The following is a 25836-nucleotide window of genomic DNA, read 5'->3' on the forward strand; positions in this document are numbered from 1 at the left end:
ATATGGACATGGTTCGCCGGGCTCCCTGAGCACCTTCCACATCTGTCCTCTACCCCAAAGAACCTACTCAACCTCGCCCCCGTCAAGTGCGCTCTGTGGACCACCTTAAATTGTATCAGGCTGAGCCTGGCACACGAGGAGGAGGAATTAACCCTACCTAGGACATCAGCCCACAAACCTTCCTCGATCTCCGCCCCCAGCTCCTCCTCCCATTTACCCTTCAACTCTTCTACCAGCGCTTCCCCCTCTTCTTTCAACTCCTGGTGTATTTCCGACACCTTGCCCTCCCCGACCCATATACCCGAGATCACCCTATCTTGAACTTCTTGTGCCGGGAGCAACGGGAATTCCCTCACCTGTCGCCTCACAAAAGCCCTCACCTGCATATATCTAAAGGCATTTCCCGGGGGTAACTCGAACTTCTCCTCCAGTGCCCCTAGGCTCGCAAACGTCCCGTCGATGAACAGGTCCCCCATTCTTCCAATCCCCGCCCGATGCCAGCTCTGGAACCCCCCGTCCATCTTCCCCGGGACAAACCCGTGGTTACCCCTGATCGGGGACCACACCGATGCTCCCATTGCACCCCGGTGCCGTCTCCACTGGCCCCAGGTCCTTAGCGTTGCCGCCACCACCGGGCTCGTGGTATACTTTGTCGGCGAGAGCGGCAGCGGTGCCGTCACCAACGCCCCCAGGTTCGTTCCTTTACAGGACGCCATCTCCATCCTCTTCCATGCTGCCCCCTCTCCCTCCATAACCCACTTGCGGATCATCGCCACATTTGCTGCCCAGTAGTAGCTTCCCAGGTTGGCAGCGCCAACCCTCCTCGGTCCCTACTGCGTTCCAGGAACCCTCTCCTTACTCTCGGGGTCTTATTCGCCCACACAAACCCCATAATACTCCTGCCTACTCTCTTAAAAAAGGCCTTAGTGATCACGATGTGAAGGCACTGAAACACAAACAGAAACCTCGGAAGGACCACCATTTTGACCGACTGCACTCTACCCGCCAGCGAGAGCGGTAACATGTCCCATCTTTTGAAATCCTCCTCCATTTGCTCCACCAACCTCGTCAGATTCAGTTTATGTAGGGTCCCCCAACTCCTGGCTAACTGGATCCCCAGATACCGAAGGCTCCCCTCCGCCCTCCTCAGCGGTAGGTCCCCTATCCCTCTTTCTTGGTCCCCCGCCTGTAATACAAAGAGCTCACTCTTCCCTACATTGAGCTTATAGCCCGAAAACGCCCCAAACTCCCTTAGAGTCTGCATGACCTCCAGCATCCCCTCCATTGGATCTGCCACGTACAGCAACAGGTCATCCGCATATAGCGACACCCGATGCTCTTCTCCCCCTCGGACCACCCCCCATTAGACTCCCTCAATGACATGGCCAATGGTTCGATCGCCAATGCGAACAACAGGGGGGACAGTGGGCACCCCTGCCTCGTTCCTCGGTGCAGTTGAAAGTACTCCGACCTCCGCCAGTTCGTCACTACACTCTCCATCGGGGCTCTGTAAAGGAGCTTAACCCAATTGATAAACCCTACCCCGAACCCAAACCTACGCAGCACCTCCCAGAGGTACTCCCACTCTACTCGGTCAAAGGCCTTCTCCGCGTCCATAGCTGCCACTCTCTCCGCCTCTCCCTCCTCCGATGGCATCATTATCACGTTTAAGAGCTGCCGCACATTGGTGTTTAGTTGCCTGCCCTTTACAAATCCCGTCTGGTCCTCGTGGATTAGTCCCGGGACACAGTCCTCGATCCTCGTGGCCAGCACTTTTGCCAGCAACTTTGCATCCACATTGAGGAGCGAGATCGGCCTGTACGATCCACATTGCAGTGGGTCCTTGTCCCGCTTTAGGATCAAAGAAATTGTCGCTTCCGACATTGTATGTGACCCACAGTCGCGCTGGCTGCAGCATTCCGAATTTCACTTCTTTCCGGTACAACGCCGCTTTGGCCCGGTTGAAACCCGCTCTCCGCTTTGCGACCTCCGTGCTCCAGTCCGGGCATATTCGGATCTCTGCATTGTTCCACTTACTGCTCCGCTCCTTCTTGGCCCATCTCAGGACCCACTCTCTGTCCGTGAACCGGTGGAACCTCACCACCATCGCCCTTGGCAGCTCATTTGCCTGGGGCTTCTTCGCCAGCACCCGATGTGCCCCGTCCAACTCCAGCGGCCTTGAAGGGGCCTTCGTGCCCATCATCGCCTCGAGCATCGTGCCCGCGTATGCCCCGGCATCAGCCCCCTCCACTCCCTCAGGGAGACCCAGGATTCGCAGATTCTTTCTCCTCGACCTGTTCTCCAGGTCTTCGAGTCTTCCCGCCCACCTCTTGTGTAGCGCCTCGTTCTGCTCCACTCTCACCGCCAGGCCCACAAGCTCGTCCTCGTTCTGACTGACTCTTTTCTGTACCTCCTGGATCTTAGCTTCGTGGGCCTTCTGCGTGATCCCGAGTCCTTCAATTGTCGAAAGCATAGGCGCCAACATCTCTTTGCGCATCTCCTCACGCTCCTCCTCGAAGCAGCGCTTGATGAACTCCTGCAGCTCCCCTTTGTCCCTGGCTGCCGCCATTTTGTTTTCTTTCACTCGCTTCTCCCGTTGCTCCAGTGCCGCTCACCAGTGTTTGCTTCACCAGTCTGCCCCAAAAAGTCTATGGAAACTCCTGAAAAAGGTCTGAGAGTCGGCTCCAGATGGGAGCTGCCGAATGCGCGACCTACTCCTCCATGGCCGCCACCAGAAGCCTCGTCCCTGCTTCTTCAATGGCCCTGGTAGATCTTTTCACAGTTGTTCCCTCTGCTGCTAGAATTCACCTTTGATAGAGTCAAGCCAGATTGCAGCTTTAAGCTTGCCCTTCCCCCGCCTGCATGCTGGAAGAGGCCCTCGTCTACTGCTGCAGCTCAAGCCAAATCTTTCACTGTTTCTGCTGGGTCTGGTAGCCAAAAGACACAACACTCCTGGGGGACACTGTCAGGGGAATGCTGCAGCCTTCTTCCCACACCGGGAAATGTCAAACAAATGCCGTGGGGGCCCTGTAAAAGAGCCCAAAAGTCCGTTCCAAGTGGGAGCTGCCGAATAGGCGACCTAGCTCTGCATAGCCGCACCCGGAAGTCTTTGACGACAAAGTTAATGGGTGTGATCGTATGGCCTCGTCTTGCCCGACTCGGTGACGCGATAAGGCCATAAAATCTCATGAGAGGCCATTCACGAGGTTTACGATGCACTGCCACCTTGCGAGATCCAACGGGATCTCATGAGACGTCACAATCTGGATACCACCCTCACTGGGCGGGATCAGGCCTGGGTGTGTCCTGCCCTATGAGCTGGGTGAGGGGGGCTCAAGGACCCCCTAACAATAAAGTTGGGGCATGGGGGGGGGGGGGGGATGTTACCCCGTTAAATCGCACCCAATATGTTTGAAGAGGTGCTTTGGGGGATTGGGGGTGGGTGATTGTCCTCTTACCTTATATTCTTATTTCCTCGCAGTGGGTGAAGTGTTTGAAAGGTAGTGTGGAGTTGGGGGCGGAGGGGGGGGATTGTTCGGATGGCTTCACGTGACTAACACCTAATCCTGTCCGTTGCCCTGCAGCATCGTGTTCACTGGATGCCATATTGTAGTATGGTCATCATCTTTGCTTATGTCTTCAGCTACGGAGTGGGCCCAGGTGAGCTGAATCATACGGGTATCCTTTCCTCTGACTCGCTGTTTCTTTCTGTCATCTGAATACAAGAGCCAGGCTTGGCTGTGGGAACACAATAAAGTCTGCTCTGGGGACTGATCACCCAGAATCTGAATCAAAACTCCACCAGATTGATACAAGGATTTAAATGTGACCAATGCCCTCCCTGGCAGCTGTTCCAGCTGTTTGTCACCCTTTCAGATAATATTTTCTGCCATCTGTCCTGAGCTGACACACTAGCAGCTGGTTAAAGAGACAGTTGCTAAGTCTTATTGGATGTGTTCAGCTTGGTTTCATACCGTCCCACCTCTGCCTGCTCCGCCTGCCGCCGCCGCCGCAGAGTCAACCACATCACTGTGGGTCTGGAGTCACATGTAGGCCAGGCCAGGTAAATACAGCAGATTTCTTTTCCTGAAGGGCATTCGTGAACCAAATGGGATTTTATAATAAACAAAAATGGTTTCATGGTCAACACGACCAAGGGCAGCATGACACACACTCCCGTCTGCATCAATGGCTCCGAAGTGGAGATGGTCGATAGCTTTAAGTTCCTGGGGGTCACCATCAACAAGAGTCTGTCCCGGTCCACTCACATTGATGCAACAGTCAGGAAAGCCCAACAAAGTCTCTACTTCCTACGGAAGCTAAAGAAATTCTGCATGTCTGCATCGACTCTCACAAATGTCTACAGATGTAGGATAGAGAGCATCCAATCCGGCTGCATCACAGCCTGGTATGGCAACTGCTCGGTCCAAGACCGCAAGAAACTGCAGGCTGTGGTGAACTCAGCCCAACGCATCACACAAGCTTGCCACCCTCCCATTGATTCTGTATACACCTCCCGCTGCCTCAAGAAGGCAGCCAGCATTATCAGAGACCCCTCCCACCCAGACATTGCCTTCTTCCAGACCCTTCCATCAGGCAGAAGGTACAGAAGTCTAAAGACCCGCTCATCCAGACATAGGAACAGTTTCTTCCCCACAGCTACTAGGTTCCTCAACGACTCCCCCTCGGACTGATCTGTTCCCTGTAAGAACACTATTCATGGTGCCCTATGCTGCTCTTGCTCATGTATTTGCTTTGTTTGGCCCCTTGTTCCGCACTGTAACTAATCACTGTTTGTCGATGTACCATTGTCAATGTTCTCTGTTGATTATTCTTTTTGTCTACTATGTACGTACTGTGTACGTGCCCTCTGCCGCAGAAAAATACTTTTCACTGTACTTCGGTACATGGGACAATAAATCAAATCAAACATTTGACTTTTAATTCAATATTTTGTTTTAAATTCGAATTTCACTATCTGCTGTGGTGGGATTCCAGAGCAGTACTTTGGGTTACAGGATTACTAAACAAGTGGCAATTCCACTGTACCACCACCTCCCCTAAATGGCCTTCTTCCCATCTGCAAATTTTCCTTGATAGTTTTCCCAGAGCAACAAGGCTTGACCATCCGGGCGATAACAATTCCAGTTCTAGGTGACGGGTCAGTTGTTTTGAAAGGTAATTGTCTGAGGTGACTCTGTTTGAAATATTTCTTGGTTCCTTTCCAGGTGGGATAGCTATCATCTTACCCTCAGAAATATTTCTCCAGTCTGATCGGCCAGCTGGCTATGTTATTAATGGTTTCCTCAACTGGATTGGCCTTTTCCTGGTCGCAATGGTTTTCCCCTTCATGGTTGTAAGTACCTCAGGCGTTTGCAAAACGGACTGTTTCTGAAAGACTCCAAATTCTATAAGAGCAGTTTCTGCACAAACCATTTTCACTTCGAACCATGTCAGCAGGTCAGGCTCACACACACTCAATCATAATCAATCAGTCCTGTCCCCTCACTCTCACTCACAGACCCTCCCTCACTCTCACTCACAGACCCTCCCTCACTCACTGATCCTCCCTCAGCCTCATTCTCACTCACTGACCCTCCCTCACTCTCACTCACTGACCCTCCCTCACTCTCACTCACAGACCCTCCCTCACTCCCACTCACTGATCCTCCCTCAGCCTCATTCTCACTCACTGACCCTCCCTCACTCCCACTCACTGACCCTCCCTCACTCTCACTCACTGACCCTCCCTCAGCCTCATTCTCACTCACAGACCCTCCCTCTCAGACCCTCCCTCACTCTCACTCACTGATCCTCCTTCAGCCTCATTCTCATTCACTGACCCTCCCTCAGCCTCATTCTCACTCACTGACCCTCCCTCAGCCTCATTCTCACTCACTGACCCTCCCTCACTCTCACTCACTGATCCTCCTTCAGCCTCATTCTCATTCACTGACCCTCCCTCAGCCTCATTCTCACTCACTGACCCTCCCTCAGCCTCATTCTCACTCACTGACCCTCCCTCACTCTCACTCACTGATCCTCCCTCAGCCTCATTCTCACTCACTGATCCTCCCTCACTCTCACTCACTGATCCTCCCTCATTCTCACTCACAGACCCTCCCTCACTCTCACTCACTGATCCTCCCTCAGCCTCATTCTCACTCACTGACCCCCCTCACTCTCACTCACTGACCCTCCCTCAGCCTCATTCTCACTCACTGACCCTCCCTCATTCTCACTCACTGACCCTCCCTCAGCCTCATTCTCACTCACTGACCCTCCCTCACTCTCACTCACTGATCCTCCCTCAGCCTCACTCACTGATCCTCCCTCAGCCTCACTCTCACTCACTGACCCTCCCTCACTCTCACTCACTGATCCTCCCTCAGCCTCATTCTCACTCACTGACCCTCCCTCACTCTCACTCACTGACCCTCCCTCACTCTCACTCACTGATCCTCCCTCAGCCTCACTCTCACTCACTGACCCTCCCTCACTCTCACTCACTGATCCTCCCTCAGCCTCATTCTCACTCACTGACCCTCCCTCACTCTCACTCACTGATCCTCCCTCAGCCTCATTCTCACTCACTGACCCACCCTCACTCTGACTCACTGACCCCCCCTCAATCTCACTCACTGACCCTCCCTCACTCTCACTCACTGACCCTCCCTCACTCTCACTACTGACCCTCCCTCACTCTCACTCACTGATCCTCCCTCAGCCTCATTCTCACTCACCGACCCTCCCTCACTCTCACTCACTGACCCCCCCTCAATCTCACTCACTGACCCTCCCTCACTCTCACTCACTGATCCTCCCTCAGCCTCATTCTCACTCACTGACCCTCCCTCACTCTCACTCACTGATCCTCCCTCAGCCTCATTCTCACTCACTGACCCTCCCTCACTCCCACTCACTGACCCTCCCTCACTCTCACTCACTGACCCTCCCTCATTCTCACTCACTGACCCTCCCTCACTCTCACTCACTGACCCTCACTCACTCTCACTCACTGATCCTCCCTCAGCCTCATTCTCACTCACTGACCCTCCCTCACTCTCACTCACTGACCCCCCCTCAATCTCACTCACTGATCCTCCCTCACTCTCACTCACTGATCCTCCTTCAGCCTCATTCTCACTCACTGACCCTCCCTCACTCTCACTCACTGATCCTCCCTCACTCTCACTCACTGATCCTCCCTCAGCCTCATTCTCACTCACTGACCCTCCCTCACTCTCACTCACTGATCCTCCCTCACTCTCACTCACTGATCCTCCCTCAGCCTCATTCTCACTCACTGACCCTCCCTCACTCTCACTCACTGATCCTCCCTCAGCCTCATTCTCACTCACTGATCCTCCCTCACTCTCACTCACTGACCCTCCCTCAGCCTCATTCTCACTCACTGACCCTCCCTCAGCCTCATTCTCACTCACTGACCCTCCCTCACTCTCACTCACTGACCCTCCCTCACTCTCACTCACTGACCCTCCCTCAGCCTCATTCTCACTCACTGACCCTCCCTCACTCTCACTCACTGATCCTCCCTCACTCTCACTCACTGATCCTCCCTCAGCCTCATTCTCACTCACTGACCCTCCCTCACTCTCACTCACTGACCCTCCCTCACTCCCACTCACTGATCCTCCCTCAGCCTCATTCTCACTCACTGACCCTCCCTCACTCTCACTCACTGACCCTCCCTCACTCTCACTCATTGACCCTCCCTCACTCTCACTCACTGATCCTCCCTCAGCCTCATTCTCACTCACTGACCCTCCCTCACTCTCACTCACTGACCCTCCCTCATTCTCACTCACTGACCCTCCCTCATTCTCACTCACTGACCCTCCCTCACTCTCACTCTCACTCACTGACCCTCCCTCACTCTCACTCACTGACCCCCCCCCTCAATCTCACTCACTGACCCTCCCTCATTCTCACTCACTGACCCTCCCTCACTCTCACTCACTGATCCTCCCTCACTGATCCTCCCTCAATCTCACTCACTGATCCTCCCTCAGCCTCATTCTCACTCACTGACCCTCCCTCACTCTCACTCACTGATCCTCCCTCACTCTCACTCACTGACCCTCCCTCACTCTCACTCACTGATCCTCCCTCAGCCTCATTCTCACTCACTGACCCTCCCTCACTCTCACTCACTGACCCTCCCTCACTCTCACTCACTGACCCTCCCTCAGCCTCATTCTCACTCACTGACCCTCCCTCACTCTCACTCACTGACCCCCCTCACTCTCACTCACAGACCCTCCCTCACTCTCACTCACTGATCCTCCCTCAGCCTCATTCTCACTCACTGACCCTCCCTCACTCTCACTCACTGATCCTCCCTCAGCCTCATTCTCACTCACTGACCCTCCCTCAGCCTCATTCTCACTCACAGACCCTCCCTCCCTCTCACTCACTGATCCTCCCTCAGCCTCATTCTCACTCACTGACCCTCCCTCACTCTCACTCACTGACCCCCCTCACTCTCACTCACAGACCCTCCCTCACTCTCACTCACTGATCCTCCCTCAGCCTCATTCTCACTCACTTTCCCTCCCTCACTCTCACTCACTGATCCTCCCTCAGCCTCATTCTCACTCACTGACCCTCCCTCAGCCTCATTCTCACTCACAGACCCTCCCTCACTCTCACTCACTGATCCTCCCTCAGCCTCATTGTCACTCACTGATCCTCCCTCACTCTCACTCACTGATCCTCCCTCAGCCTCATTCTCACTCACTGACCCTCCCTCACTCTCACTCACTGACCCCCCTCACTCTCACTCACAGACCCTCCCTCACTCTCACTCACTGATCCTCCCTCAGCCTCATTCTCACTCACTGACCCTCCCTCACTCTCACTCACTGATCCTCCCTCAGCCTCATTCTCACTCACTGACCCTCCCTCAGCCTCATTCTCACTCACAGACCCTCCCTCACTCTCACTCACTGATCCTCCCTCAGCCTCATTCTCACTCACTGACCCTCCCTCTGCCTCATTCTCACTCACTGACCCTCCCTCAGCCTCATTCTCACTCACAGACCCTCCCTCACTCTCACTCACAGACCCGCCCTCACTCTCACTCACTGACCCCCCTCAGCCTCATTCTCACTCACCGACCCTCCCTCACTCTCACTCACTGATCCTCCCTCAGCCTCATTCTCACTCACTGATCCTCCCTCACTCTCACTCACTGATCCTCCCTCACTCTCACTCACTGATCCTCCCTCAGCCTCATTCTCACTCACTGACCCCCCTCACTCTCACTCACTGACCCTCCCTCAGCCTCATTCTCACTCACTGACCCTCCCTCATTCTCACTCACTGATCCTCCCTCAGCCTCATTCTCACTCACTGACCCTCCCTCACTCTCACTCACTGATCCTCCCTCAGCCTCATTCTCACTCACTGACCCTCCCTCACTCTCACTCACTGACCCCCCTCAATCTCACTCACTGACCCTCCCTCACTCTCACTCACTGACCCTCCCTCACTCTCACTCACTGACCCTCCCTCACTCTCACTCACTGATCCTCCCTCAGCCTCATTCTCACTCACCGACCCTCCCTCACTCTCACTCACTGACCCCCCCTCAATCTAACTCACTGACCCTCCCTCACTCTCACTCACTGATCCTCCCTCAGCCTCATTCTCACTCACTGACCCTCCCTCACTCTCACTCACTGATCCTCCCTCAGCCTCATTCTCACTCACTGACCCTCCCTCACTCTCACTCACTGACCCCCCCTCAATCTCACTCACTGATCCTCCCTCACTCTCACTCACTGATCCTCCCTCAGCCTCATTCTCACTCACTGACCCTCCCTCACTCTCACTCACTGATCCTCCCTCACTCTCACTCACTGATCCTCCCTCAGCCTCATTCTCACTCACTGACCCTCCCTCACTCTCACTCACTGATCCTCCCTCACTCTCACTCACTGATCCTCCCTCAGCCTCATTCTCACTCACTGACCCTCCCTCACTCTCACTCACTGATCCTCCCTCAGCCTCATTCTCACTCACTGACCCTCCCTCACTCTCACTCACTGACCCTCCCTCACTCTCACTCATTGACCCTCCCTCACTCTCACTCACTGATCCTCCCTCAGCCTCATTCTCACTCACTGACCCTCCCTCACTCTCACTCACTGACCCCCCCTCAATCTCACTCTCACTCACTGACCCTTCCTCAGTCTCTGAGGTGATGGTTCCAAGTCTAGCTGACTTTTTAAAATCAAAGTCTATTACCCTGTCCATGGCTCCCCGCCCCTCAGTTGGAGAGCTCATACTCAGTGAGGCTCATGCGGAGACTCTTTACTCCAACCCCATAGATCTTGTGCAGGTTATAAAATCCCCCCCCCCCCCCCCCCCCCCCCCCCCGCCCTCCCCCAAAGTCCGAAGACTCTTCCGAAGGTGGTGGAGTAGGAAGATGTCTGTGTCTTTTCGTTTGTGGCTGCACCTCATGCGCCTACTTGACCGGACCAGGCGATGAATACCTGGACTGTGAATGCTGTATCCACACTGAGTGCTGCGGTGGAGGTACTGTTAGAGGCTGCTGAACGCTTGTTCCCCGTCAGAAACGTCCGAAGCCTGTGTCTCCATTTCAGAATCTGTATCAACAACCTTTCTCAGCTCCGTAACCTGTCCCCTTTGGAGCAATGCTCTGGAATCCAGACGGGTCGGAGTAGGCTGGGAAGTAATTGGTTCTCCCAAGGAGCTCTTTGCGCACGTAGGTCTGAATCCCATCCTCATCACCAGCTCAGTGACCACAGATGAATCCTCGGCGAGTGTATAGCTTCCAAATATATCTGAAATTGTTGTTTAAACTGTTTCCAATGTTATGGGCCAGAGTTTAGAAAACTCCAAAGTATATCTTGGAGTTCACCTGACCTACAACTGATTTTGGGTACGATGAGCATAAGTGCCTGCCTTTCGGGTGTTATTCAACAGGGGCCTTAAGCACTTTTAATCAAAAACAAGCTTTATTCTACAAATGTAGTTAACATTTTTGTAAACTCACACAGTAAGCATTTTCTCAACTACAAACATAAATACCCCACACAGCTACAGTACTCTATGTATAACCCTTAATAAATTTCGCCCTTAAACTGTTCCAATTTAATAACAAGGTCTCATAAACCAGAAAACCCTTTTCAAAGGTGTGGCCCAGCACCCAGCACTCAAGACCTGGTTTGGATGCTCTTGTCCTTTCCAAAACAGCAGGTTTGAATTTCTTCCAGAAAACAATAATTTCTTTTCAAGTTATCAAGCAGTCTGGAAACAGCTTTTAAAATGCAGATGGAGAAAAAAAACCTTCTTTTTCAACCTGTGCTGCAAAAACCAGTTCAAACTCAAAGTGAAAGTAAAACTCAGAGCCACAGCCAGCTCCCAACTCAAAAGCGAAAGTATAAAACCCAGAGCCACAGCCCAGCTCCACACACACAATTACATCACTGAAGCCATGTGATAAGACAAAAACATTTCTGAAAGGGACACTCCCATGTCGCCAATTAGAGTTCAAATTACCAGTAGTCTTGAGGTGACGTGGAGCTTGTGCGTGGTCCATCAAGGCGGTTGTCTTTGAAGGATTTGTTTGCTGCAACACTTCCCCAGTCGAATAGCTGCTACGGATTTCTTCTGTTTCTGATCTAACTAAATCACTCTAGCTAGTTTTTTCGAAGCCAAATCCTGGTACGATGTTATATTACGTGATTATAACACGTTGTTACTCTTTTGCTTACTCCCAGAATGGTCTGATGGTTGTAGTTTAATGAAACTATCAGTCTTCAATTTAAGCAAATAACATTTAATGAATAACAAATATAAATTCTAATAAGTTTGTTCACTCTTCACAACTGATGATAAAGAAGTATTAATAATGCTTAACTGTTATGGGCCAGGGTTTAGAGAACCCCAAAGTGTATCATGGAGTTCACCTGACCCACAACTTTTAATTGGTTGCGGTGTGGGGAGGACACGGCCCACTCTACAGGTGCGGTACAGCAGAAATGGAAAAGTATTTTTTAAAACAAAACAATGTTTATTCTATGAACTCAAGTTAACCTTTTTAAAACATACAGTGAACATCTTAGCAACCATTAATTCAAATACAACTCCCAAAGTATACAACACTAGGTAATGCTTAAGCTGTCCATTTTGTCATGATATGCAGACATGCAGATAATGATATACAGACAGGCAGAGACAGGCAGCCAATGAACACAGAGAACAGAACATGACCAATGAGCAGGCAGGACACTCAGGGGTGGTACCTCACGATAAAAGACACGAGGCACTCACACTCCGCCTCTTTCCACTGATGAACATCTACAGAGTGAGTCAGGGTGTATTTACAGTATCACACCTCCAGCACGTGGCTATGAGCTAGTCTGTTCAGTCAGACAGAGTAACCACACTTAGGTTAGCAGAGAGTCGAACTCATAGAGAACTGTGCTAACTGTGCTACTGGTTCAATAAATCAGATTGAACTAACTTCAAGGTCTGGAGTATCTTTTGGTTAAAGCTGCATCCAGTTGCAGCCTGTGTTATCCCAGAGTACATAACACATCATGCTACCAGGAGACTGCTTAATCTAGGTGGTTTACCTCAGTCCGTTCCGTGACGACCAGCGAATGTATCCCGGTACCATCGAGAAGATTCAGGCTCCTCACCAGCTCAGGACCTCCAGCAATCTCAGTGCCAACTGGCGGACATTCAAGCAAAAGTTTCTGCTGTACATCGAAGCTTCAGACATCGTGGGTGCGTCTGATGCAAGGAAGATCGCGCTTCTCCTCTCAACAGCGGGTGATCAAGCCATCGAACTCTTCAACTCTTTTCACTCCACCACAGGCCAGGACAAGACAAAGTTTCAGACCATCCTGGACAAGTTTGACAGTCACTGTGAAGTGGACACCAATGAAATCTTCGAGCGCTACATATTCACACAGCGTCTACAAGGTAAAGATGAATCTTTCAGTGCCTTCTTAACTAACCTCCGCCTGCTAGCGCTGTCCTGCAACTTTGGTGATATTGCTGACTCCATGATCAGAGACCAAATCGTTTTTGGAGTTCACTCTGATCCTCTGAGAGAGCAGCTACTGAAAATTAAGCATATGACCCTGCCAGTCACGATTGAAACATGCACAATGCATGAGCATGGCAAAAATCACAATGCCCAGTACAAATCGGCTGAAAATGAGAAATTTGCCTCCCACGAGGCAGAGAGTGTGCAGGACCTCTCCCGGATGCAGCGTCTCAGCATTGATGAAATCGGCCATTTTGCGTGCTTTTCCCAGGGCCCCACGCATTCGCGATGCGAACGTGATAACGAAGCGGCCGACACCCGCACCGCGCATGTGCAACGACGCGCGGAGCGTCAGGCCGCCGACGTCATGACGTGCTCGAACTGCGGCAACGTCCATTTAAAGAAACACTGCCCTGCAAGAGGCAGGCGATGTTTAAACTGCGGGAAGCATGGTCACTATGCAGCCTTGTGCAGGTCTGCACCATCAGTCAGGGGCCAGCGCTCCCAATTCCGACGACAGCGCGTTCAGAGTGTGCAACAACGATTACAGGATTCTGATCCTGGCAGCACAATTGATCCAGAGGAAGAATGCCTGGACTCCGCGGACTGTGTGGGCATCATTACCAAATGTGAATATGCCACATCCAACTCATCACAATTTCAATCCATCCTCGCTGTGGATTCTGCAGACGAATGGCGTGCGGTGATGCAGGTCAACCACTGCTCCATCCAGTTTAAGCTGGACACAGGTGCTTCTGCCAACCTCCTCTCACAGGCAGATTTAAAATGCATCAAGAAGCCCCCCAAGGTCTTTCCAGCAGCCTGAAGGCTCCTGGACTACAACGGAAATGCCATCACGGCACTGGGATCCTGCCATCTATTCGTCTCCAACCGGAGCACCCAAGCACGGTTACGTTTTGAAATTGTCAAGCCAGACAGGGCATCCCTACTTGGCGCGCATGCCTGCAAGCAGCTGAACCTCGTGCAGCGGGTTTACACAACGACATCCTCCAATGTGGATCTTCAGGCCGGCATTGACGACATCCTCGCTCAGTATCCGGATGTGTTCGACGGGATGGGCACGCTGCCATATCGATACAAGATTCTGCTACGACCTGATGCCAAGCCAGTGGTCCACGCACCATGCCGGGTCCCGGCTCCGCTGAGGGAGCGCCTGAAAGCACAGCTCAAGGATCTTCAGCAACAGGGCATCATTTCCAAGGTAACCGAACAGACTGACTGGGTCAGCTAGATGGTATGTGTTAGAAAGCCTTCGGGAGACCTGCGCATCTGCATTGATCCCAAGGATCTCAATAAGAATATGATGCGTGAACACTACCCCATCCCGAAGGGGGAGGAACTCACCAGTGAGATGGCAACGCACGTTTTTTCACCAAGTTAGATGCGTCACATGGATTTTGACAAATCCAGCTGGATGAGTCCAGCAGAAGGCTCTGCACCTTCAACACACCATTTGGCAGATACTGCATGGCGCTTGGCATCATCTCAGCATCGGAGACCTTCCATCACATCATGGAGCAGATGATGGAGGGCGTTGAAGGGGTTTGTGTGTACGTGGACAACATCATCATGTCCACGACCCCTGAAGAGCATGTTTCCTGACTCCAGCAGATATTCCGCCATGTCCATGCCAATGGCCTGAAGCTGAACAGGTCCAAATGTTGCTTTGGCATGTCGACACTCAAGTTCTTAGGTGACCAGATCTCTCAGCAGGGCGTGTGCCCGGACACAGACAAGGTCAAGGCCATCGAAGCCATGAAGGTCCCTGAAGACAAGAAGGCGGTGTTGCGCTTCCTGGGCATGGTCAATTTCTTGGGCAAGTTCATCCCAAACCTGGCCTCACACACCATGGCCCTACGAAACCTGGTGAAAAGTCCACTGCCTTTGAGTGGAAGGCAGCACATCAGGCAGAGTGGTTGGAGCTGAAAGCCAAGTTCACCACTGCACCCATCATGGCATTTTTCGACCCAGACAGGGAGACGAAGATCTCGACAGATGCGAGCCAGGATGGCATCGGTGCGGTGCTGCTTCAACGCGATGACACTTCATCCTGGGCACCGGTTGCCTACGCATCGAGGGCCATGACGCCAACCAAAACAAGGTATGCGCAAATAGAGAAGGAATGCCTGGGTCTTCTCACTGGCATTCTCAAGTTTCATGACTATGTCTACGGCCTGCCGACATTCACTAGCGAGAGGGATCATAGGCCTCTGGTCCACATTATCCACAAGGACCTGAACGACATGATGCCTCGGTTGCAGCGCATCCTCCTCAAACTCAGAACGTACGACTTTGACTTAGTGTGCATGCCTGGCAAGCAGCTCATCATCGCTGATGCATTGTCCCGCTCCATCACATTGCTGAGTGAACTGATGGAAATCATCCGGCAGATTGAATCACATGTGCAGTTGTGTGCTAGCACCCTCCCGACGTCTGATGAGAAGGTGGTTCGTATCCGTGAGGAGCCAGCCAAAGACCCCCTCTTGCAGCGTATCATGCACCACTTCGCCAATGGCTGGCAGAAAGGGCAGTGCCCTCAATTTTACAATGTAAAGGACGACATGACGGTGATTGATGGTATCCTCCTCAAGCTGGACCGGATTGTCATTCCACTCAGTCTCCAGAGCTTGGTGCTCCGCCAAATCCATGAGGGACACCTGGGCGTCGAGAAGTGCAGACGCAGAGCCAGGCAGGCTGTCTACTGGCCCGGAATTAGCTAGGACATCTCGAACATGGTCCTCAACTGTGCGACCTGTCAACGCTTCCAGCCAGCGCAGAGCAAGGAGACGCTCCAGCGACATGAAATCGAGACCTCCCCGTGGTCCAAGGTTGGCATCGACCTCTTTCGTGCGAATGGTTGTGACTACGTGTTGATTATTAACTATTTCTCCAATTACCCTGAAGTCGTGAAGCTCTCAGACCTCACATCTCGGACCGTCATCAAGGCCTGTAAGGAGACGTTCTCCAGGCATGGTACCCCACTCACTGTCATGAGTGACAGTGGCCTGTGCTTCAGCAGCCACGAGTGGTGTATGTTTGCCAAGTCATAACATTTCAAACATGTCACTTCCAGCCCACACTATCCGCAGTCCAATGCGAAGGTTGAAAAAGGGGTGCACATTGTGAAACAGCTCATCTACAAGGCCGCGGATTCTGCTTCTGACATCTACCTCGCGCTGCTTGAGTACAGGGCGACCCCACTGTCCACTGGCATGTCGCCGGCTCAACTCCTGATGAACAGGGACCTGCGGACGACACTTCCAGCCATACACTTGCCCAACCTGGATCACCTCCCGGTGCTGCAGAAGATGCAGCAGCTCCAAAACCAGCAAAAGCAGGGCTAAGGTGCTTATGACACCGATTTGCCCGCGTTACCCCGGCAGACACTGTCAGGATCAAGATACCGGATGGTGGCTGGTCTGCTCAAGCTGTCATTGTTCGACAGGCTGCGCCCCGCTCGTATGTTGTACGTATAGCTGATGGTCCTGTTGTGTGATGAAACAGACGGGCACTGCGCAAAGTTGCCTGCCCGCAACCACTTTCTTCTCCGTTGTTTTGCCACCTCCTGATACCTCAAACTACGAGGCCACCAGTCAGGCTTCCATCCCTCCTGTCAAGGCACCGTCGTCCCCACTACCACCTCTCCGGCGGTCGACAAGTATCAGATGCAAGCCCCAGAGACTGGACTTATGAACATTTGTTTTATTTGCTATGCTCTGTTTTCTCACATTAGACAGCTGTCTTCACATGTAAATACATTCACATATGCCACCACTTGTAAATATGTTAATATATGCCACCACATGTAAGTACGTTCCCATGTGCCAACAAAACATTTTTTAAAAAGGGGAGATGTCATGATATGCAGACATGCAGATAATGATATACAGACAGGCAGCTAATGAGCACAGAGAACAGGACATGACCAATGAGCAGGCAGAACACTCAGGGGTGTTATCTCACAATAAAAGGCACGAGGCACTCACACTCCGCCTCTTTCCACTGATGAACATCTACAGAGTGAGTCAGGGTGTATGTACAGTATCACACCTCCAGCACTTGGCTAAGAGCTAGTCTGGTTCAGTCAGACAGAGTAACTACACTTAGGTTAGCAGAGAGTCTAACTCATAGAGAACTGTGCTAACTGTGCTACTGGTTCAATAAATCAGATGGAACTAACTTCAAGGTCTGGAGTATCCTTTGGTTAACGCTTCATCCAGTTAAGCCTGTGTTATCTCAGTGTACATAACACATCACTTTTAACATCCATATGACTTTAAAAAAACCTTTAAAATAGAAGCACATCAGGTTTAAATTCACTACTGAGAACAGTTACCACATTGAAATCAGCAAATGGACATTGTTATGGGTTCGGGTTTACAGAACCCCAAAGTGTTTCATGGAGTTCAACTGACCCACAACTTTTAATAGATTGTGGTGTGGGAAGCACATGGCGTACTCTCCAGGTGTGATACAGCAGAAATGGACAAGTGGTTTTTCAAACAAAACAATGTTTATTCTATGAACTCAAGTTAACCCTTTTAAAACAAACATTGAATATCTTAACACCCATTACTTCAAATATAACCCCAAAAGACTACAACACAAAATAATCCTTCAAACTGTTCCTTTAGACATCCAAAAGACTTCAAACCTTCAAAAATAGGAGCACATTAGGTTACATTCAATATATTTATAGTCTTTGGATTGCAGAAATCAACAGACCAGTCTGTGTTTCTTCCTGCAGCTCACAGCAAAACACACAGACACTATCAGCTGCGTTCTCAAATTGAAACTCAAAAAGCACCCCCCACCCTCAGACATCACTTCAGTAATATGATCAGCTCCATTTCTTAAAGGTACATTGCTTAAACATCCATTTCTTAAAGGTATTCTCACATGACACCTCCCCCCAAGAAAAGGAAATAAACCATCAGCTTCCAGATGGTTTCATTTTTCACCTTTGCATCATCAATTAAGAAATGCACATAGTAAAAACACTTTACCGGTTCAAAAAAAGACACGCGAACAGGTGTAATAATATGGTCCATTTTTTCTTTTTGTTCTTCTTCCTCCAACCAAAATCCTTCTCGATTGACAGTCTCTTTGAACAAGAAAGTCTCTGCACGATCCATCCATTCCTCTACGCCTCGGCATTTCTCTTTAAAGTTACATACTTCAGTTCAATCTGATCACAGAGTCCCTTACAATTCTCCAATATAGGAGCATCGGTTACCACAGCTTTCAGGCAGTCAAATGCATGTTGAAACTCTGCTGTCCATTGAAATTTTTTTACGTTTCTTCAGCAAGTCCATCAGTGGAGCAATCACTCTACAAAACTCTTGCACAAATGTTTGAACAAATCCACTCATGCCAAGAAATCAAATTATTTCCCGTTGTGTCGAGGGTATCGGAAACTCCCCAATAATTTTCGCTTTTACATCCCGTGGAACCAATCGACCCTGTCCGATTGTATGGCCAAGGAAAGTGACTTGGGCTTTTCCAAATTCATTTTTGGCTAGGTTTATCACCAAACCTGCCTTCTGAAGTCGATCGAATAACTCCATAAGATGTTTTAAATGTTCTTTCCATGTCTGGCTGAAAACTACCAGATCGTTGATATATACCACACATTGGGTAATCCTGAAACGACTGTATTAGTTAACCGTGGAAATGTGGCTGGGGCGTTTTTCATGCCAAATGGCTTAACTTTGAATTGGTATATACCACCTGGAGTCACAAAAGCTGAAATCTCCTTCGCCCTTTCGGATAAAGGTACCTGCCAGTAACCTTTAAGTAAATCTAATTTGGAAATAAAAGCGGATTGTCCCACTTTCTCAAACGTGGGATAGGATAAGAGTCCGTTCTTGTAACTGCATTCACCTTTCTATTGTCCACACACAACCGTTGGGTACCGTCTGGTCAGGTACCATCGCTATGGGCGAGCTCCATTGGCCGCAACCCATTTCAATTACGCCATTTTTAAGCATACTCTCAATCTCTTTGTTAACCTGTGCCAATTGTAAAGGATTAAGTCTATATGGATGTTGTTTGATTGGAACAGCATTTCCCACATCTACATCATGTGTAGCCATTTTAGTACTTCCCAATTTATCTCTACAAACTTGCCCATGTGATATCAATAACTCTTTCAGGTCAGTTTGCTTTTCCTCTGGAAGGTAACTTAACAATTCATCCCAATTTTTAAGAACATTCTCATTTTCCAAATTAATTTGAGGTATGTCAAATTCACAGTCATCTGGATTTGGTTCTTCACTTTGAGTTAGAATCATTAAAACCTCCTTTTCCACTCCTTCCCTTTCAAAGTACCTTTTAAGCATATTCACATGACACACTCGGTGAGTCTTACTTCTATCTGGTGTTTTTACCACATAATTCACCTCATTTAATTTCCTTTCAATCTGATATGGTCCACAAAACCTAGCTTTTAAAGGCTCCCCTACCACTGGTAACAACACTAAAACTTTATCTCCACTGGTAAAACTACGAACGTTGGATTTCTTGTCCGCTACCCGTTTCATCACATTTTGTGCAACTTTCAAATGTTGTCCAGCCAATTCACCTGCTCTATTTAATCGTTCCCTAAAATTTGACACGTAATCCAATAGTGTAATTTCCGATTTCTCACCCACCAACTTTTCTTTAATCAATTTAAGTGGACCTCTTACCTCATGACCAAAAATTAGTTCAAAAGGACTAAATTTGGTTGACTCATTAGATGCATCCCTAATTGCAAACAGTACGAATGGAATTCCTTTATCCCAATCCTCTGGATAATCTTGACAATAAGCCCTCAACATTGTCTTTAATGTCTGATGCCACCTTTCTAACGCTCCCTGCGATTCTGGATGGTATGCAGTTGATTTAAATTGTTTTATTCCGAAGCTATCCATAACTTCTATGAATAACTTTGAGGTAAAATTTGATCCTTTATCCGATTGAATTTCTGTGGGTAGTCCATATCTAGTAAAGAATTTAAGTAACACCTCCACAATCTTTTTAGCTGTAATATTACGTACTGGAATGGCCCCTGGAAACCTAGTAGACACATCCATTATAGTCAAAAGATATTGATTTCCACTTTTTGTTTTAGGAAGCAGTCCTACACAATCAAAGGTTCCTCAAATGCTGGAATGGGTATTAAGGGCGCTGGTTTTATCACTGCTTGAGGTTTCCCTATCACTTGACATGTGTCACCTGATTGACAAAATTTAACTACATCTTTATGTAGTCCAGGCCAATAAAAATGTTTCTGGATTTTAGCTTGAGTTTTCCTTATCCCCAAATGACCTCCCACTGGTACCTCATGTGCCACTCGCAACACCTCCTTTCTATACCCTACCAGCAATACTACTTGATGAACTTCTGCCCACTTTTCATCCACCTGCATATGTACAGGTCTCCATTTTCTCATCAAGGCATCACTTTTACGGTAATAACACTCTGGTATACTCTCAGATTCCTCTTCCGTATACGCTTTCTGATATATCTGTTTTATTTCTACATTTTTATGTTGTAACTCCGCCAATTTTCCTGAACTAAAAATTTCCGCCTCATCCTCCACCTGTTCTTGTTCTTTTTCAACTATTTGATCAAAAATTGATTCTGATAATTGCAATCTTCACTCTTTGATTTCTCCTGTTGTCTTAACCTGTGACTTTGCGACCTTGTTACTACACAATCCGGAAAAGTCCCAGGATATTCGTCCTTCAAAACTTCAGTTGTCTGATTTTCCACTGGCTTATCAACCACAGTAGGCATCACTCCCACTGCCGATCCAGCTATATCATCACCCAAGATAAACTGTGTTCCTGGACAAGATAGTTTCTCTATTACTCCTACTACCACTTCACCACTCTTCACTGGACTTTCCAACCTTACATAATGGAACGCTACTCCTCTCATCCTGAATTCCACATATCACCACCTTTTCTGGCAGCATTCTTCCCAAACTACATAATTCCTCATCTCTTACCATTAAAGATTGACTAGCTCCTGTATCTCTTAATATTGTGACTTCTTTACCTGCTCCTCCTGATACACATGAGTAAAATTTACCCACACAAGTAAATTCTTTGAAGACGTCTGGCACCTTCTTATCAATTACTTCTTGAACAGGCTGGATAATCGTTTGCACCTCCTTCGCTTCCCTTGGGCTTTCCTTTACCACTCTAACAAACCCCACTGTTTTATCCTGCTTTACCACATCAGCCTTCCCAGTGTTTTTCTCCAACCACCAACCCTGTGACTTTACATGGCCTAGTTTATTACAGTGAAAACATTTGAAACTTTTCATTTCTCTTCCACCCTCCTGGATTTCTTTTTTAATCTGAGGTACACTCTCTTTATTATCTCCCATCAGATCACCTTTACCTTTACCACTTGAGTATTTCTCATGTCCCCAGTTTCCATCCCTCACCGGCTGAAACTGATGATGGAAACCAAGCCTTGATTTATGAACTAATTCATAATCATCTGCCAGTTCTGCTGCTAATCTCGCAGTTTTACCCTCTGCCACATGAGTTCTCACTACATCAGGAATTGAATTTTTAAACTCCGCCAAAAGTATAATTTCTCTGAGAGCTTCATACGTTTGGTCTATTTTCAAAGCCCTTATCCACCTATCAAAATTACTCTGTTTGAGCCTTTCAAACTTCATGTATGTTTGACCAAATTCTTTCCTTAAATTTCTAAACCTTTGTCTGTAAGCTTCAGGCACTAGCTCATATGCACCTAAGATGGATTTTTTCACCTCCTCCTACGTTTCAGATACCTACTCCAGCAGTGATGCAAACACTTCACTAGCTCTACCTACCAGCTTTGTTTGAATCAGTAATACCCACATGTCCTGTGGCCATTTCATTTGTTTAGCTACCTTCTCAAATGAAATGAAAAAGGCTTCTACCTCCTTCTCATCAAACCTTGGCAATGCTTGGACATATTTAAATAGATCCCCACCACGTCTTCGACTATGACGCTCTGTCTCACTATCCTCATCAATCTCATCCAACTGTATGTTTCCCTTTGTGTCTGCCAATTTTAACTGATTTTCATGTTTCCTAGCCATTTTATGAAGTTCTAACTCTCTCTCTTTTTCCCTTTCCTCTCTGTCTCTTTCTTTGTTTCTTTCTTGTCTCTCCTTTTATTTTCCCTCTCTATCTCTATCTCTTTCTTTGTTTCTTTCTTCTCTCTCTTTTTCTTTTTCTCTCATTGCATATTCAAGCTGCTTTAATTTTTTTCATGTTCAAATTGCTTAATCTGCAACTGGAGCTTTGCCATTTCTAATGAGTCAGAATGTATCTCAGGCAAAATTAAATGCTCAGCTACCACGGTAAGTACCTCATCTTTTCGCATTTTGCCAGGCAATGTTAACTGCAATGCTTTTGCCAAATCTAACAGTCTGCTTTTAGTCTCTGTCCGTAAGGTATTGCGTGTTACCGTGTCCACCCCCAAAAACTCCTGAGCCTCTGAAAGAGCCATTGTCCACAACACACTCCCCACTTAAACTAAAATACCACACCTGAAAAGCAACCACAATATGACCCCTCACTGTCTTTAAGTTCGTGAAGCCAATCCAATCGATAGACTTTTATCCCCCTCGGGCCCCCAATTGTTCTGGGTCCGGGTTTACAGAATCCCAAAGTGTTTCATGGAGTTCAACCGACCCACAACTTTTAATAGATTTTGGTGTGGGAAGCACATGGCGTACTCTCCAGGTGTGATACAGCAGGAATGGACAAGTGGTTTTTCAAACAAAACAATGTTTATTCTATGAACTCAAGTTAACCCTTTTGAAACAAACATTGAATATCTTAACACCCAAAACACGCAGACACTCCCAGCTGCGTTCTCAAACTGAAACTCAAAAAGCAGAAGTGAGCTCAGCTCCCCTCACCCTCTGACATCACTTCAGTAATATGATCAGCTCCATTTCCTAAAGGTACATTGCTTAAACATCCATTTCTTAAAGGTACTCTCACATGACAACATTCATAAACTCGCAGAGATTCACACACATCCTGCTGTGATTGCAGTTTCTCCAAAACTAAAATGAAACCAAACCCACCCTGCAGCAAAAAGCCTAAAGCAAAAGTAAAAAGCTGACAGACAGCCCAGCTCCACCCACTCTCTGACATCACTGCAGTAGTAAACACCCATTTCTTAAAGGTACTCTCACTACAGATATTTATATACACACCCATTTATAAACACCCATTTCTTAAAGGTACTCTCACATGACATAACTACACGTGCCAACTAAGCTATATCTCTCTAACACGCTGCTATCTAGTCACTTCTGGTTCGAAGAGGCAGGAAGATCCTCAGAGTTCAGTTTATATACATGGATCTGGTGCCGTCATCTTGTGGTTGTCTAACACTATGATACAGTTGTTAACCCTTTACATACCAGCAGATATACAGATCATTACAAGCCTCCCTCACAGAAGCAACCTTTGCCCTTCTTTCCCCTCACTGCTTGCCTGTGTTTGTGTTGCAGGAGAGCTTGGGCTACATCTGCTTCCTGATATTCTGCGCAGTCTGCTTATTGCTCACCATCATGGGCTATTTCATTCTGCTGGAGACTAAAGGCAAAACACCATTGGAAATCAGTGAGGAGTTCAAGAACAGAAAGCTCTGGAAAAACTCACCGTTCCCGGTCGCACCCAACGGGACAATCCCACAAAACACAGTCGAGATCATCATGTCAACTGCGTTCTAACCAGCGGGAAAAGTCCTACTGGACCAATAGGAAGAAGTTTTGAACTGAGCTCTCTCATGTTTTTCATTGGACTGTATAATAAGCACCCCCCCCCCCCCCCCGCCCCTCTCTGGAGAGTCCCTGTGATATAACTAAACACTCTACTGCCGGATGTTAGAGACCAGACCAAGGTAGCCACCTGGGAGAAATACACCTTTGTATTACTGCTGGAAAATCGCACTCACTTGCTAATACACCCGCCGTATAGGATGTGGTTTGATTTTATATATATGGACATTGCAGATTGCCCTCTGTCAAGCGCGCAAGAAATCCATGCGAGTAGTGCCAGCATTCTGAGGTCTGTTCCCATTGTGATACTGACCTTTGGCAGTAATTTGATAAAATGCAGCCTGATTGAATGTTGCTGGCAGATCTCCTATTATTTCAATTGCACACTGATGTCTGTTCTCCTCCCCCCCCCCCCATTCTGCCAGTGGCCCTGTTACTGAGAAACCCCTCCGGGGGTCGCTTTATAAGTTAGAGGAGGTAGAGCTCAGGACTCTGGGGCAGCACGGTGGTGCAGTGGTTAGCACTGCTGCCTCACGACACCAAGGACCTAGGTTCGATCCCAGCCCCGGGTCACTGTCCATGTGGAGTTTGCACATTCTCCCCGTGTCTGCGTGGGTCTCACCCCCACAACCCAAAGATGTGCAAGGTAGGTAGATTACACACGCTAAATTGCCCCTTAATTGGAAAATAAAATTGGGTACTGTTTAGCACAGGGCTAAGTCGCTGGCTTTGAAAGCAGACCAAGGCAGGCCAGCAGCATGGTTCAATTCCCGTACCAGCCTCCCCGAACAGGCGCCGGAATGTGGCGACTAGGCGCTTTCCACAGTAATTTCATTTGAAGCCTACTTGTGACAATAAGCCATTTTCATTTCATTTCATTTTCATATATTTTGAAAAACTTACGTTATCCTGAAAATGGTTGGTGACACTAAAATCTAGTAGCCAGATTTACGTACAAAGCAAGGCTTACTTACTGTGGGCGGCATGGTAGCACAGTGGTTAGCACTGTTGTTTCACAGCTCCAGGGTCCCAGGTTTGATTTGCGGTTTGGGTCAGTGTCTGTGCGGAGTCTGCACGTTCTCCCCGTGTTTGTGTGGGTTTCCTCCGGGTGCTCCGGTTTCCTCCCACAGTCTAAAGATGTGCAGGTTAGGTGGATTGGCCATGTTGAACTGCTCTTAGTGTCCAAAAAGGTTAGGTGGGGTTACTGGGTAATGGGGATAGAGTGGAGGTGTGGGCTTAAGTAGGGTGTTCTTTCCAAGGGCCATTGCAGTCTCGATGGGCCGAATGGCCTCCTTCTGCATTGTCAATTCTATGATCTATCATTCTGACCCACTGCTGTTGTTCATCTAGGTTTCGTGTGCGACTGAAGAGTTGCTAAGTCCCTTGCCTCAGACTTTCTAAACGTATTCATCAATAACCTTCGTCCATCACCAGAACAGGAGTGGGACTTTTAGCTGACAATCCTTCCGATAAAGAGGCAGACCGTGCTAGTTTACAGCATCCAGGCTTGGATAGACAAATGGCTGCCATGTGTAATACCCACAGAACTCACTGCAGCAACTCACCAAGCCTACTTCGATAGCGTTAAACCACTATCTGGTTCTAATTCCTCTCCCTCCTTTAAACACACTGTACAAGCACATATGCGATTGTAACAATGAAGGGGCAGGTCTTCATTGAGACATCAAACTAAAAGTTTCCGTCTGAGTGCTGCTCACAGAGTTTTTCACTCACACTTTCGTTACCAATTTTGCCTTTGAAAAATACAGAGAAGTGACATGAGAACAACGACATTGGGCGAAATTCTCCGGTATCGGCGTGATGTCGGAAAGCTCCGCATCTTTGGGGGCCGAGCCTCACCTTAAGGGGCTAGGCCTGCGCCGGACGAATTTCCGCCCCGCCAGCTGGCGGAAAAGGCCTTTGGTGCCCCGCCAGCTGGCGCGGAAATGACATCTCCGGGCAACGCATGCGCGGGAGC

At 48.8% G+C, this 25836-nt stretch overlaps 1 protein-coding gene across 1 annotated transcript in view; it reads left to right on the forward strand.

The window, feature by feature from the left end:
• The window catches only part of LOC140409326 (solute carrier family 2, facilitated glucose transporter member 11-like), a 189018-nt gene extending 163931 nt beyond the window's left edge, over positions 1 to 25087 (forward strand). The window contains exons 10-12 of the mRNA XM_072497743.1: positions 3585 to 3660; positions 5229 to 5356; positions 23589 to 25087. Coding sequence (XP_072353844.1) covers positions 3585 to 3660; positions 5229 to 5356; positions 23589 to 23810 — 426 coding nt within the window. The 3' untranslated portion in view covers positions 23811 to 25087. The remainder of the gene's footprint in view (positions 1 to 3584; positions 3661 to 5228; positions 5357 to 23588) is intronic.
• The last annotated feature ends 749 nt before the right edge of the window (positions 25088 to 25836 follow it).

This window comes from Scyliorhinus torazame, chromosome 1, assembly GCF_047496885.1.
Source record: "Scyliorhinus torazame isolate Kashiwa2021f chromosome 1, sScyTor2.1, whole genome shotgun sequence".
Lineage (NCBI taxonomy): Eukaryota > Metazoa > Chordata > Chondrichthyes > Carcharhiniformes > Scyliorhinidae > Scyliorhinus > Scyliorhinus torazame.